This window comes from Symphalangus syndactylus, chromosome 3 (assembly GCF_028878055.3).
Source record: "Symphalangus syndactylus isolate Jambi chromosome 3, NHGRI_mSymSyn1-v2.1_pri, whole genome shotgun sequence".
NCBI lineage: Eukaryota > Metazoa > Chordata > Mammalia > Primates > Hylobatidae > Symphalangus > Symphalangus syndactylus.
In genome coordinates, this window is record NC_072425.2 from 86,588,429 (window position 1) to 86,603,732 (window position 15,304).

General features: G+C 41.7%; 1 protein-coding gene across 9 annotated transcripts in view; it reads right to left on the reverse strand.

Moving 5' to 3' along the window:
• Positions 1-15,304, reverse strand: part of KLHL7 (kelch like family member 7) — a 77,485-nt gene that overhangs the window by 56,166 nt on the left and 6,015 nt on the right. For 5 of the 9 annotated variants that reach the window (XM_055272453.2, XM_063636313.1, XM_055272452.1 and 2 more), the window contains exon 2: positions 2,879-2,981. In XM_055272453.2, the coding sequence (XP_055128428.1) occupies positions 2,879-2,981 (103 nt within the window). Of the gene's footprint in view, positions 1-2,878; positions 2,982-9,390; positions 9,522-10,631; positions 11,234-14,693; positions 14,919-15,304 lie in introns of those variants that run through there. The other 4 variants (XM_055272454.2, XM_055272459.2, XM_055272456.2 and 1 more) reach the window with 3 other exon arrangements.

Consider the following 15,304-nt stretch of genomic DNA (forward strand, 5'->3'; position numbering starts at 1 on the left):
ATAGTTAGCTCTTCTTGTTGAATTGATCCCTTTACCATTATGTAATGGCCTTCTTTGTCTCTTTTGATCTTTGTTGGTTTAAAGTCTATTTTATCAGAGACTAGGATTGCAACCCCTGCCTTTTTTTGTTTTCCAGTTGCTTGATAGATCTTCCTCCATCCCTTTATTTTGAGTCTATGTGTGTCTCTGCACGTGAGATGGGTTTCCTGAATACAGCACACTGATGGGTCCTGACTCCTTATCCAGTTTGCCAGTCTGTGTCTTTTGATTGGAGCATTTAGCCCATTTACATTTAACGTGAATATTGTTATGTGTGAATCTGATCCTGTCATTATGATGTTAGTTGGTTATTTTGCTTGTTAGTTGCTATAGTTTCTTCCTAGCCTCGATGGTCTTTACAATTTGGCATGTTTTTGCAGTGGCTGGTACCGGTTGTTCCTTTCCATGTTTAGTGCTTCCTTCAGGAGCTCTTTTAGGGCAGGCCTGGTGGTGACAAAATCACTCAGCGTTTGCTTGTCTGTAAAGTATTTTATTTCTCCTTCACTTATGAAGCTTAGTTTGGCGGGATAGGAAATTCTGGGCTGAAAATTCTTTTCTTTAAGAATGTTGAATATCGGCCCCCACTCTCTTCTGGCTTGTAGAGTTTCTGCTGAGAGATCAGCTGTTAGTCTGATGGGCTTCCCTTTGTGGGTAACCCGACCTTTCTCTCTGGCTGCCCTTAACATTTTTTCCTTCATTTCAACTTTGGTGAATCTGACAATTATGTGTCTTGGAGTTGCCCTTCTCGAGGAGTATCTTTGTGGCGTTCTCTGTATTTCCTGAATCTGAATGCTGGCCTGCCTTGCTAGATTGGGGAAGTTCTCCTGGATAATATCTTGCAGAGTGTTTTCCAACTTGGTTCCATTCTCCCCATCATCTTCAGGTACACCAATCAGACGTAGGTTTGGTCTTTTCACATAGTCCCAAATTTCTTGGAGGCTTTGTTCATTTCTTTTTATTCTTTTTTCTCTAAACTTCCCTTCTCTCTTCATTTCATTCATTTCATCTTCTATCAGCGATACCCTTTCTTCCAGTTGATCACATCTGCTACTGAGGCTTCTGCATTCTTCGCGTAGTTCTCGAAACTTGGCTTTCAGCTCCATCATCTCCTTTAAGCCCTTCTCTCCATTGGTTATTCTAGTTATCCATTCTTCTAATTTTTTTTCAAAGTTTTTAACTTCTTTGCTATTGTTTTGAATTTCCTCTCGTAGCTCAGAGTAGTTTGATCGTCTGAAGCCTTCTTCTCTCAACTCATCAAAGTCATCCTCCATCCAGCTTTGTTCCGTTGCTGGTGAGGAACTGCGTTCCTTTGGAGGAGGAGAGGTGCTCTGTTTTTTAGAGTTTCCAGTTTTTTTGGTCTGTTTTTTCCCCATCTTTGTGGTTTTGTCTACTTTTTGTCTTCGATGATGGTGATGTACAGATGGGTTTTTGGTGTGGATGTCCTTTCTGTTTGTTAATTTTCCTTCTACCAAACAAGACCCTCAGCTGCAGGTCTGTTGGAGTTTACTAGAGGTCCACTCCAGACCCTGTTTGGCTGGGTGTCAGCACCGGTGGCTGCAGAACAGTGGATTTTCGTGAGACCACAAATTCAGCTGTCTGATAGTTCCTCTGAAAGTTTTGTCTCAGAGGAGCACCCGGTTGAATGAGGTGTCAGTCTGTCCCTACTGGGGGGGTGCCTCCCAGTTAGGCTGCTCAGGGGTGAGGGACCCACTTTAGGAGGCAGTCTGTCCGTTCTCAGATCTCCCGCTGCGTGCTGGGAGAACCACTACTCTCTTCAAAGCTGTCAGTCAGACAGGGACATTTAAGGCTGTGGAGGTTCTCGCTGAGTTTTTGGTTGTCTGTGCCCTGCCCCCAGAGGTGGAGCCTACAGAGGCAGGCAGGCCTCCTTGGGCTGTGGTGGGCTCCACCCAGTTCGAGCTTCCTGGCTGCTTTGTTTACCTAAGCAAGCCTGGGCAATGGCGGGCGCCCCTCCCCCAGCCTGGCTGCCGCCTTGCAGCGTGATCTCAGACTGCTGTGCTAGCAATCAGCAAGACTCTGTGGGCATAGGACCCTCCGAGCCAGGTGCGGGACACAATCTCCTAGTGTGCCGTTTTCCAGGCCCGTTGGAAAAGCGCAGTATTAGGACGGGACTGACCCGATATTCCAGGTGCCGTCTGTTTCCCCTTTCTTTGACTAGGAAAGGGAACTCCCTGACCCCTTGCGCTTCCCGAGTGAGGCAATGCCTCGCCCTGCTTCGGCTCGCGCACAGTGCGCTTCACCGACTGTCCTGAACCCACTGTTAGGCACTCCCTAGTGAGATGAAACCGGTACCTCAAGCAGAAAGGCAGAAATCACCCGTCTTCTGTATCGCTGGGGCTGGGAGCTGGAGACCGGAGCTGTTCCTATTCGGCCATCTTGGCTCCACCTCTTTTTTTTTTTTTTTTAAGTTTAACTTGCCGGCTAAAATATTATGAAATTTATCTGCTTCTTTGTCTTTCCACCTAAGGTTAAAAAGAAAACCCTGTGCTTTTTTTTTTTTTTTTTTTTTTGAGACAGAGTCTCGCTCTGGCGCCCAGGTTGGAGTGCAGTGGCGCGATCTCGGCTCACTGCAACCTCCACCTCAACCCTGGGCTTTTAAGTAGAAGCTGTGCCTCCATCAGTAAAGGCATCAGGCCTTTAGGTCTAATGAAAGGACATTTTTTCCTTTGGTTATCAGACGACTACTTTTTCAATGTCTTCACTGTTCTGTGGCCTTAAGTTCTTAACTGCTTTAAAAATTAGAAAAATGACATATTCTCTTTTAGATTTTACTTCATTCTCATAGAAGAAATAATGGCATGTTTTACCTTAAGATACTTACTTGTGAACATTAAGTTAAAAAAATGACTGGCTGCAGCAAGAACAACACGATGAGCAGGTATCTTTCTTTCCTGGACCATGAGGATCACGTCACACAACGTTTTCTAATCAAAGGAAAAATATATAAAATAAAAAAAGGCTCACTAGCCTGGCTTGGCAATACATATTAAAAAGGTGCTTGCCAAATGCTTTATCTCTATTTTCTATTTAAAGCCAATCTTTTTCCAGCACAGAATTTCTTTTGAAGACATATTTAGGAAGGACTTACAGAGTTGCTGCCACGTAGTATAAAAATTTTGCACTGAGTTTTCCAACAGTCAAGAGGAAAGAAAAAGTTCCTCATAATCAGAAACAAACAAGTCTACTAACCCTTCAGAGAAGTCTTTTTTTTTTTTTTTTTTCTGACACAGATTCTAAGACATTTCTCATGGTAAGCTTTTCTGGGGGAAATTCAATGATATCATGGCAGTGCCCCTGACGTCCTGACAGTTTTTCAAACACAGCAATTAGTTTTTATATGATTTATTTTCCATTATTTATCCTTGATGAAATTGAGAACATACACTGCATTTCCTAAGAAAGTAGCATTCACAGATCTAACTTGAAACAGAAACAGCTCAGAATACAGAGGAGATGAACTAAATGTCCTTTCAGCAATCTTTTCTTAAATAACACTTCTCTCAAATGCACTTCTGATAGAAGCTGGATAGCAGCCAGTTTTAAATTCTGATTTCTGACCAAAGTCAAAATAGTATCACCATAAGCTGCTTAAAGAAGGCAGCTCTGAGTAAATAATTAAAATGTGGGGAAAACGGAATAATAAAAAAATTAAAGGCTTACTAGAACACTTATAAATGAATATCAAGAAAAATAAATGTCCTTTTTGCCAAATAAAATCTTAATTTCTTAACGAAGTTAAAGACAAAATATAGAGGTTAGGCTTACAGAAAACTTGGTGTATACAACGTGTTAAACACTGTCCTAGGCACTGGGAATATGAGGCAAATAGTATATTCAGAGTAAAAAAATATCGCTTACAAATCTAAGATTGGCTTCATGGCTCACAGGATTTGCATTTTGCAAATTTTAAGTATTTTACTAAAACTGTTAATAGAGTTTCTGATAGATAAATCTCCGTTATTTCTTATTGTATTATTTTGTGAAGATAAATCAAAATAAAATAATAATGTTTAGAATGAGAGAGAAAATAAGCCTCAAATAGCAGGCTAGGAAATGAACAAAATTTCACTTTTACAGCTTATTTGAAGATTTTCAAATAAGGCCTAGTACTGACTATTGCTTAAAACTTATATGCAGGTTTATAACTAAAGCTATTTTTATTCTCATAGTGTCCTGAATTTTTAAATTTTATTTCATTTGGGGAGGGGGTACAGAGGCAGATCTTTCAGGTGATTTTGCTACATACTACACCAAAAAATACCAAGTAGCAGAACCAAGTTAACTATTTGGTTACCACCAAAAAACAAGTGATCAAGTTGCCTTGGAGGTCAAAGGAGGGAGAGAAGGAGAGGGAGAAAGGGGTGGGGAGTGAAGAATAAAGATGATAAAGCATCAAGCAAATCAGATTATATCAGATTATGGGGAGAAATCTATGGCTAGTGATGGAACTTCCAGGAAACATAGGGCTAAACAAAAATACAGCAAAAACATCTCCAAGGCATACTCAACAACAGAGTTTATAAGTAGAATGACTTTATAGGCACTGAAGGAGGTTGAAGAAATGTAGATCTGACCGGGCGCGGTGGCTCAAGCCTGTAATCCTAGCACTTTGGGAGGCCGAGGTGGGCGGATCACGAGGTCAGGAGTTCGAGACCATCCTGGCCAACATAGTGAAACCCTGTCTCTACTAAAAGTACAAAAAATTTAGCAGGGCATGGTGGCGGGCGCCTGTAGTCCCAGCTACTCCGGAGGCTGAGGCAGGAGAATGGCTGAACCCGGGAGGCGGAGCTTGCAGTGAGCCGAGATGGTGCCACTGCACTCCAGCCTGGGCAACAGAGCCAGACTCTGTCTCAAAAAAAAAAAAAAAAAAAAAAAAGAAATGTAGATCTTTGTACAGCAACTGAGTTTTAGTCTAAGATTAATGTCCAGCTGGATATTAATGGTTGGAGGGGTGAGGAAAATAAGTCGGAAGAGTCTTTTGTATCCAAATGGTACATTTATTTGCCTGTACTACAATAGACTGATAATTTCCAATAAGAGATGGGACTGCCGGGTGCGGAGGCTCATGCCTGTAATCCCAGCACCTTGGGAGGGTGAGGCGGGCGGATCACGAGGTCAGGAGATCGAGACCATCCTGGCTAACACGGTGAAACCTTGCCTCTACTAAAAATACAAAAAATTAGCCAGGCATGGTGGTGGGCACCTGTAGTCCCAGCTACTCAGGAGACTGAGGCAGAATGGCGTGAACCCAGGAGGCGGAGCTTGCAGTGAGCTGAGATCGAGCCACTGCACTCCAGCCTGGGCAACAGAGCAAGACTCCATCTCAAAAAAAAAAAAAAAAAAAGATGGGACTGACCTATAGTGAAAGGCTCCTCCTGTTACCAATAAGCTAAAGAAAGGTATATCCACAGACAAGAAATGGGGGCTGGGTGTGGTCGCTCACACCTGCAATCCTAGCATTTTGGGAGGCCAAGGCAGGTGGATTGCTTGAGCCTAGGAATTTGAGACCAGCCTGGGCAACATGATGAAACTCTGTCTCCACAAAAAAAATACAAAAATTAGCCAGGGATGGTGGTGTGTGACTGGGGGTGGGGGTGGTGCTGAGGTAAGAAGATCACTTGAGCCCCAGAGGAGGAGGTTGCAGTGAGTTGTGATTGCATCACTGTACTCCAGTGATATCATTATAACAAAGAGACATCTGCACTCCCATGTTTACTGCAGCACTAAGCACAACAGCCAAGATACGGAGTCAATCTAGGTGTCCAGTGATAGATGAATTGATAAAGAAAATGTGGTATATATACACCATGGAATACTATTCAGCCATAGCAAAGAATGAAATCCTGTCTTTCATGGCAATGTGGATGGAACTGGAAGACATTATGTTAGGTGAAATAAACTAGGAACAGAAATTTAAATGCTACATGTTCTCACTCATATGTGTAAGCTAAAAAGGTTGATCTTATCCAAGTAAAAAGCAGAACAGAAGATATTAGAGGCTGGAAAGGGTAGAGGGAAGGGGAGAGGGAAGGAAGGATAGAGAGAGGTTTGTTAAAGGACATAAAATTACAGCAAGATGGGAGGAAAAAGTTCTAGTATTCTATATCACTGTAGGATGACTATAGTTAACAGTAAAAGATTCAGGCTGGGAGCAGTGGGTTACACCTGTAATCCCAGCACTTTGGTAGGCTAAGGCAGAATTGCTTGAAGCCAGGAGTTCAAGGCCAGCCTAGGCAACATAGTGAGATCCTGACTCTACTAAAAATAAAAAATTAGCCAGGTGTGGTGGCACATGCCTGTAGTCCTAGCTACTTGGTAGGTTGAAACGGGAGGATCACTTGAGCCCAGGAGTTTGAGGTTGCACTGAACTATGATCATGCCACTGCACTCCAGCCTGGGTGACAGAGCAAGACCCTGTCTCTAATAAAATAATAATAATAAATATTAGATTCTAGAAACAAGATATTGAATGTTCCCAACAAAAAGAAATAATAAGTGTTTGAGAGAATGGATATGCTAATTAGCCTGATTTGTTCACTACGCATTATATGCATTGAAACATCACTACATTCCCTGTAAGTAGAACTATTATTTATCAGTTAAAACAAAATTTCTTTTAAGAAATCAACAGCAGACATCACATGTCATAGTGAAACATCAGACATGTTCTCATTTCAATCTTGAAACAAGGTATATGGGGCTGGGTGTGGTGACTCATGCCTGTAATCCCAAGCACTTTGGGAGGCTGAGGTGGGCAGATGGCTTGATCTCAGGAGTTCAAGGTCAGCCTGGGCAACATGGTAAAACCCATCTCTACCAAAAATACAAAAACATAGCCAGGTGTGGTGGCACGCATTTGTGGTCTCAGCTACTTGGGGGGCTGAGGTGGGAGGGTCGCTTGAGCCCAGGGGCGAAAGGTTGCAGTGAGCTGAGATTGTGCCACAGCACTCCAGCCTGGGTGAGAGAGTGAGACTCAGTCAAAAATAAAATAAAATAAATAAAATAATAATAAAATAAAACAAACCAGGTATACAAATCCTTGTCATTACTGTTATTCAACCTTGCTCTGGAAATCTTAGCCAAATTAGTAAGAAGATAAAAATAAATCAACTTACACTTATAGAAATAACAAGGAAAGTCAGTAAAATGGCCAGACACAAATAGCTATCTTGTATGAGAAATAAGCCATAAAGAAACACAAGTGAGAAAAAAATCCCAAGTCATAGAAGCAACAAAATAATATTGAGAAACAAAAAAAAGGTGAGGGATCTTCATTAAGTGGCAGTTTGATATATGATAAAGATACCACTTCAAAAATGTAGTGATAAGGTGAACAGGACATGTTTAGAGCAGTGAATATTATTCTGTAGGATATTGTAATGGTGGATACATGTCATTATACATTTGTCAAAACCTGTAACATGTACAACACAGAGTCAACCCTAATGTAAACTATGAATGTTAATAATATGTAACAATATTGGGGGCTAGGCACAGTGGCTTACCCCTGTAATCCCAGCACTTTGGGAGGCTGAGATGTGTGGATCACTTGAGGAGTTTGAGACCAGCCTGGCCAACATGGCGAAACCCTGTCTCCACTAAAAATACAAAAATTAGCTGGATGTGGTGGCTCACGCCTGTAATCCCAGCTACTCAGGAGGCTGAGGCATGAGAATCGCTTGAACCCAGGAGGCAGAGGTTGCAGTGAGCAGAGATTGTACCACTACATTCCAGCCTAGACAACAGAGCGAGATTCTGTCTCGGAAAAAAAAAAAAGTAACAATATTGACTCATCAATTGTAACAAACATACCACACTAATGCAATATGTTAATGACAGGGGTAACTGTGTGTAGAGAAAGAGGTGAGGGAATAAACGTAAATACTATACTTTCTGCTCAATTTTTCTTTTTCTTTTTTTTTTTTTTTTTTGAGACGGAGTCTTGCTCTGTCACCCAGGCTGGAGTGCAGTGGCGCAATCTCGGCTCACTGCAAGCTCCGCCTCCCGGGTTCACGCCATTCTCCTGCCTCAGCCTCTCCGAGTAGCTGGGACTACAGGCGCCCGCCACCACGCCCGGCTAATTTTTTTGTATTTTTAGTAGAGACGGGGTTTCACCATGGTCTCGATCTCCTGACCTCGTGATCCACCCGCCTCAGCCTCCCAAAGTGCTGGGATTACAGGCGTGAGCCACCGCGCCCGGCTTCTTTTTATTTTTTGAGACAGGGTCTTGCTCTATCATCCAGGCTGGAGTGCAGTGGTGCAATCTCAGCTTACTGCAGCCTCAAACTGGAGTCGGTGGGCTCAAGTGATCCTCCCATCCCTCCTCCCAAGTAGCTGGGATCACAGGCGTGTGCCACCATGCCTGGCTAATTTTTTTTATCTTTTGTAGAGATGAGGTCTCACAGTGTTGCCCAGGCTAGTCTCCAACGACCAGATTAAGGCAATCTTACTACCTTGGCCTCTCAAAGTATAGGGATTACAGGCACGAGCTACCACACCTGGCTCAAATTTTCTATGAAATTAAAACTGTTCTTAAAAAAAAAAAAAGTCTAGGAAATAATGTGGTAAGAGATCAGATAATCAAAAATGATATTGAGATAACTTAATCATTTAGGGAACCATTAGATTCCTCACCCATAATGTACTCCCTCTTCCCCTGGGAAGGTAAGTACTGAGAAGGAAGTTTCAGTCTCCATCCATCACATGTGGAAGAGTGAATACAGGATGCACAAGAGTGTGGCAGAGGTCACCGACAACACATAGCCAGGCATTCTGGCTCATTCTTCTTTCCTAGGTCTGCCCCAAAAGTGGGACATCAATTATCGGGGCAGGCTTGCTCCTCTGGCAGGAGAGAACTGTTCCTGCTCATCAGCTACTCTGCCTCAGACTGGGTGGGTAAGTTTAGTTTAGGGAAGGAAGAACAGAAAGCCCAATTTAATGCTCAGGTCAATGTCCTACAGTTAGAACTAGTAGTGACGGGTCCTCAAATATGTATGCATAGATACTCAACACGTCATAGAGAAAGAAACTTTGGTGCTGCTTTAGTGCCTGTAAGATTTGGGGACTTTTACAGGAAGAATCCTTTGGTTCTAGTAAAGGCTCACCTCAGAAGAAGCAGACATTTTAGGCATCTGTTGGTATCATGACCTTTTGCTCTCAATCAAGCTTACCTGACAGGATTACAAAAGGCAGCTGGGTCCATGTAAGTGCTAAAACACTGTATGAGGATTAGCTTTTAATCGCATGTGCTGTCATTAGTAAGAGGCATGCAGTCAACTGCCCCACGTTCTATCCTTTGTTATATTCCAAAATGGAGACTGAGGAATGACTAACCTTTAGATTTATGTGGCTTGTCAAGAAGGTTCTGCAATCAGTCCCTCCCAGCATGATATCAAATTGGCATTGAGTATAAATCCCTGAGCAGATTGTAGATTCAACTATAGCTGGGTGGTAGATTTAAATCACTGAAAATATAAAGGGAAATGAGGCCCTTATTAGACGGGGTAAATAATTTTCTTGGATTACTTACTAGAAAAGCCTCAATAAAGCAATAATAAACGCAAATCCTAAGAAACATTAAAAAGACTTCTCTAGAAATCACATTTGTCAGAAAAGCAAAGAAAAACAGGATTGAACTTAAACACATACACGATTAGAATAAGGCAAGTGGGATAGTGAAGGAAAAACAAAGGACGATACCTAGACTAAGCAGAAGGAAAAGAGCGACTGCCTTCCTTAAGGGAGACATATGCCAGGTCAGGCCAAACAGCTTTGCAAAGGAAAGAAGACTTTGGCATAATTGCCCTTTAAGAGCTGGGACTAAGAAAAAAAAAGCTATTTTTGTTGTTACTTATTCAAGGAAGGTGTTATGGACCAAACAGGAATAGAAGAAGAGAAGTAAGAATTCAGGAGTAGATTAAAACGGTTCTCTCAGAAAGGCCTGGATCAGCACTTTGGGAGCCAAGGCATGTCGATCACCTGAGGTCAGGAGTTCAAGACCAGCCTGGCCAACATGGCAAAACCCTGACTCTACTAAAAATACAAAAATTAGCCAGGTGTGGTGGCGCGTGTCTGTAATAGCAGCTACTTGGGAGGCTGAGGCAGGAGAATCATTAGGGAGGCAGAGGTTGCAGTGAGCTGAGATCATGCCACTGCACTCCAGCCTGGGTGACAGAGCAAGACTTGATCTCAAAAAAAAAAAAAAAAAAAAAAAGGCCTGGATCTAGGAAAATTTTATGATTCCTCTTAATGCTAAAGATATTACGAGAAAATTAGAGGATTTCTCTTAAAGAATAGGACAACTATAATAGGCCATTACAATTAAGTTCAGACAGATTTGAAAAGGAGAAAGATCAGCAAGAGTATTTCTTGCGTTATTAAGTAATTTTCAAGGTGATATTGCTGGGAAGACAGGTGTGGTATTTGCTATACAGCATATGGTATACAGTAGAACTGAGAAGTTTGTGGAACTAAGACTCTAAGGGAGAGTACTAGATCACATTAAAGTAAGTCAAATAACCCAAAAGTAGTCCAGCTCTAAGTCATATGCTGGACATCCCCACAATTAGAATTACCTTTCTGAGAGTAGTGAAGGCTGGCAGTAACTGAACTAATTCTGAACACATCTGCTCTCTTATTTCCCACTAGGGGAAGCTCTGTAGGAAAAGCATTAGAGGAATAAGTATGCAAGCAAAACAAACACCAAAATCATACGGAAAAGAAAAAGAAAGGTACTCTAATCTAAAGAGGTCAGATACCTGATGTAGAAAGAAAAAGATCCAACTTAAGCAGGTTAACAAGTCAGCTGAGGCTGCCTGAAAGAACAGATGTACCATAGAGGAAAACGCAACACTACAGACATAGCCCATTTTGACACAAATAGGTAACAGAAAGGAACATGTCTGCACTGCTGCTGAGTTTGCAAGGCCTAGAAATTTCAAATACTGAGGAGCATGCTGTAAGGGACATATTGGTCCCTGTGGGACCACGGGCCTTAAAAGAATGTTAAAGGCCATTCTCCAGCTGAGACAAATGGAGAGGAAAGGAGGACAAACCCCTCCAAGAGACGGGATTCATAGATACAAGGAATTTCACAGCATGACAGGATCTTAATGGGCACAGAAAGGTGCAGAACAATCAGGAAGCTCAGAATTGCAAGGAATGCAAGGCCACAAACTGCTCTGCAGAACTGCTGGCTACAAATGTAAATCACTCTCCTTTCAAAAATGAGAGAAGTCTTTGTCATTAGATAGAACTCAATCCTTTCAGCATTATGTTGCCAGGAACAGAGGATTCAAAAAAGATATCAAAATTAAGCTTTAAATGTGCAGGATAGATAACAGGGAAAGAAGGGAAACTCTATGATACCTGGTAGCTGAGTATTATCACCCTGGCAAATTTCTAACAATTGTCTAAGAGAAAGAATGAGTCCTGGCCGGGTGCGGTGGCTCACTCCTGTAATCCCAGCACTTTGGGAGGCCGAGGCGGGCAGATCACGAGGTCAGGAGATCGAGGACATCCTGGCTAACGTGGTAAATCCCCATCTCTACTAAAATACAAAAAATTAGCCAGATGTGGTGGTGGACACCGGTAATCCCAGCTGCTCGGGAGGCTGAGGCAGGAGAATTGCTTGAACCTGGGAGGCAGAGGTTGCAGGGAGCCGAGATCGCGCCACTGCACTCCAGCCTGGGCGACAGAGCAAGACTCCATCTCAAAAAAAAAAAAAAAAAAAAAAAAAAAAAAAAAAAAAAGAACGAGAACGAGTCCTATGCCAGAGAAGCATCAATATACATTGAAGAAATCTCTTCTATAGATGGTAAATAGTGCCCCTATAAGCACGGAAGATTCCTCCCAACTGAGTTTAGCCCTAGAGTCTGTAGATTATAGAAAGCTGATTCAGACTGGCAAGCCAAAAGCCAAGATTGTTATGTTTTCTTTGAAAACTCTCTGTTCCCCAGAAACCAAAGTTTATATTCTGTTTTTGGCTGCAAAAAATAATGTGGGTTAGGATTGTATAAATAATATGTCAACATCTGGGCTGTTTGGTATAGAGATGAGAGATCTTCTTATATCAATCCTAGGGATGTTCTGACATACTGGAAAAGTGTGGCATCGACTACCTTGAAATTGGAGAAATTCAGCTTTGGAGGTGCTAAGCTAACTAAATCCATTCCAATGGAAGCCAGCCCACATTGCAGCTGCTGAAGAAGCTACCCTGACTGTACCCAAACACTGAAGCAAATGTTTTCTGGCTGACTAAACTGAACAGTATAAGAAACCAGGGTGAGCACGTATTTGGAATTCAATTGCCTTTCATTTTAATTCAGAGGAAGAGCATAGATGTTGGAATTTAATCATGAGAGGGCTCATAACAGTCAGATTTGGGAGGTTCTGTGTTGCTAATACAGAATTATATGGAGTGCTTTAGGCTGTCATTTGGTGCACCACAGAACATCTAGAGAGCTAAGAATGACACCTTGGCTTAGAAAAATTTGAGATGGGAAATAGAAGTGAATTGCCAGCCTGTAGTATCTCAAGGCCTGGTGTTAATAGTTATCCACCCATTTCAAAGCTTTCTTGGGTAAAAATTTAAATAACCTCTTAAGCTGGTCTTCAGACGATACAAAAAAGAACAGTTATTGGTAGAGGAAAGTAGCCACATAAGCATTTAAGATAGAACAAGGCATTCCCTGAGCTAGTAAGAAAATAGCCCAAAAGACAAGGCAAACTTGGAAAAAAGAACTTACAGCTACTTGGTCCAGCTACTTTGTGCTGGAGGTTTGGGGTGGGGCTTTGGTGCCTGAATTCTATCATTCAGCCCACTGAGATTCTCAACTCAGGTTGTTTATATAAGGAAGGATCAATAACCAAACGAGACATAACAAGATGCACTTTTGACTGAAGGGCAAGTACTTGTTAATCTCCCATATGCAGTGCTTCTCTCATAAAACAAAGTTGGAAAATGAGGCTTTGCTTGATAAGCCAACCTTTAAATTGCCCCTACATATCCCAATAATCTAAATTTTGGAAGCTGCACAGTCATATGTCCTACATGGGAAAAATGAGAGAGATGGCTTGGCCCAAACCCAGCTTATGGAGTCCATCATAACACATACCTTACCTGTCCTACTCAGCAGATGGAGTCCTTAAATACAACAAGGTAGCTCTCAACAGAGTAACTTTACCATTAATAAAACAGCAGTGTCTTCAGTCCTAACTTAATTAGATTAGCAACTCCTCTCTCATTTGACAAAGTGAGGAAGTGAGATAGATATGAGCTCAAGATGCCTGATTTCCTTTCAGCTTCTTACATTCGTGCTTTTCAAGGTTCTTTTTTAGTAGCAGAATTCATTCTCAAATAAGCTAATCTGATATAATTTATATAGACAGAATGGTCTCTCTGTAGCAAGAATTAACAGCCTGGCAGCCAAAAAATGGAAGAGGCTCCCTTCAATATTTGGGGTTTTTTTTGAGACAGAGTTTCGCTCTTGCTGCCCAGGCTGGAGTGCAATGGCACGATCTTGGCTCACAACAACTTCCGCCTCCTGGGTTCAAGCTATTCTCATGCCTCAGCCCCCTGAGTAGCTGGGATTACAGGCATGCGTCACCCGGCTAATTTTTGTATTTTTAGTAGAGATGGGGTTTCACCATGTTGGCCAGGCTAGTCGTGAATTCCTGGCCTCAAGTGATCCGCCCGCCCCAGCTTCCCAAAGTGCTGGGATTACAGGCGTGAGCCACCGTGCCTGGCCTGGCTCCCTTCAATATTACACTTAATGATTCACTTACAAAAATTTTGCTTCTAATCTCAGCAATTAGTCTTTCTGCTAGTGGGTTCTGTTAGTTTAGAGATTTGGAGGCCCAAAAGAAAAGTGATTCCACCAAGTGATAGAAAAATGTTTCCATGGGATTGAAAGTTAAGACCGTGACCTGCCTATATTAGCCTCCTCATTTTTGCCTCCTCTTCAGGTAAAAAGAACAAAAGATAGGGCTTTGAAGGATAGCTTAATATTCAACCTAAGTTCATGACAACCTCAAAAGAATCTTCAAAAATACTGACAGCCATAATTCCATTTCTATTCTTCGCAAAGACTACTTTCCTCAACCTCCAGCTTTGCCTTCTTCCTCCTTCATTTTAGCAGATGATCTCATTCTATTTTTTTTTTTAGAGAAAATAGAAATCACTGGATAGAAACTCCTTCATTCTTCTGATTCCAAACATACCTACTATCAATCCCCTCCTTCTTCCCACTTCTTATGGAAGAGGAACTGCCCCACCCCCACCCCTATCTGAGATTAATCACATTTGCTTTGGATCTCATATCAGGAATTATCTATTAATTACCCACTCTGTCTTATATATATCCAACCTCTATATCTCTTTTTCCCGCTAGTTTTTAAAGACACCTATATCTTTCCCATTTAAACAAATAAAAACCAGCAACCTTCGTTTGACTCCCTCTCCCTTCAAGGCCAAATTTCTCAAAACAGCTGCCTGAATTTCCTCATATTCTACTCCAGCTTACATTAATCTCACTCCCATTTGTCTCCCCATCAAAGTAAGTCTTACTACAGTCAACAAACCACTCTGTGTTGCTATGTCCCACTATAAGTATTTTTAGTTTTAATCTTATTCTGACCTTTTATCAGCTTCAAAAGTTGCAGTCCTCCTCTGAACACAGTGCTTTAGACCATTCGGCCATCCTGACTTCCTGGGAAGGAGAAACAATTTCTTTCCAATTTTCAAAACTCTCATTTTTCTCCTATTCTTCTGGTGATTCCTTTGTTATCTCCTCCATAGGCCCATTTCCTATCCTTTATTCTGGACTCTTGACTCTTCACAGCTTCAATGAAGAAGTTATCTTCTACAGGAAGATAATTCACAAATGTATACATCTAACCCACAACTTTCCAGACCTGTCAATTTGTCATATATACTTCAGTGTCCCAATGATATCACAAACTAAACACATCCAAAACACAAATTATAATCCTTTCCCCAATGCTTTGATCCTTTTCCAATACCTCCTTTCTCAGTGAATAGTGTCAACATCCATTTAGTTACGCATTCCAGAACCCTAGAGATCGTAAGTGACACCTTATGCTGAATCCCTCAACATCCAATCACCTACCAGCATCACAACACAAATAGCTAACACTTACTGAGATGTTACTTGCTATCAGGTCGTATTTTAAGTTATCTTAATTTGGTTACCTAATTTAGTTATCACAACTACATATGGCAGTTATC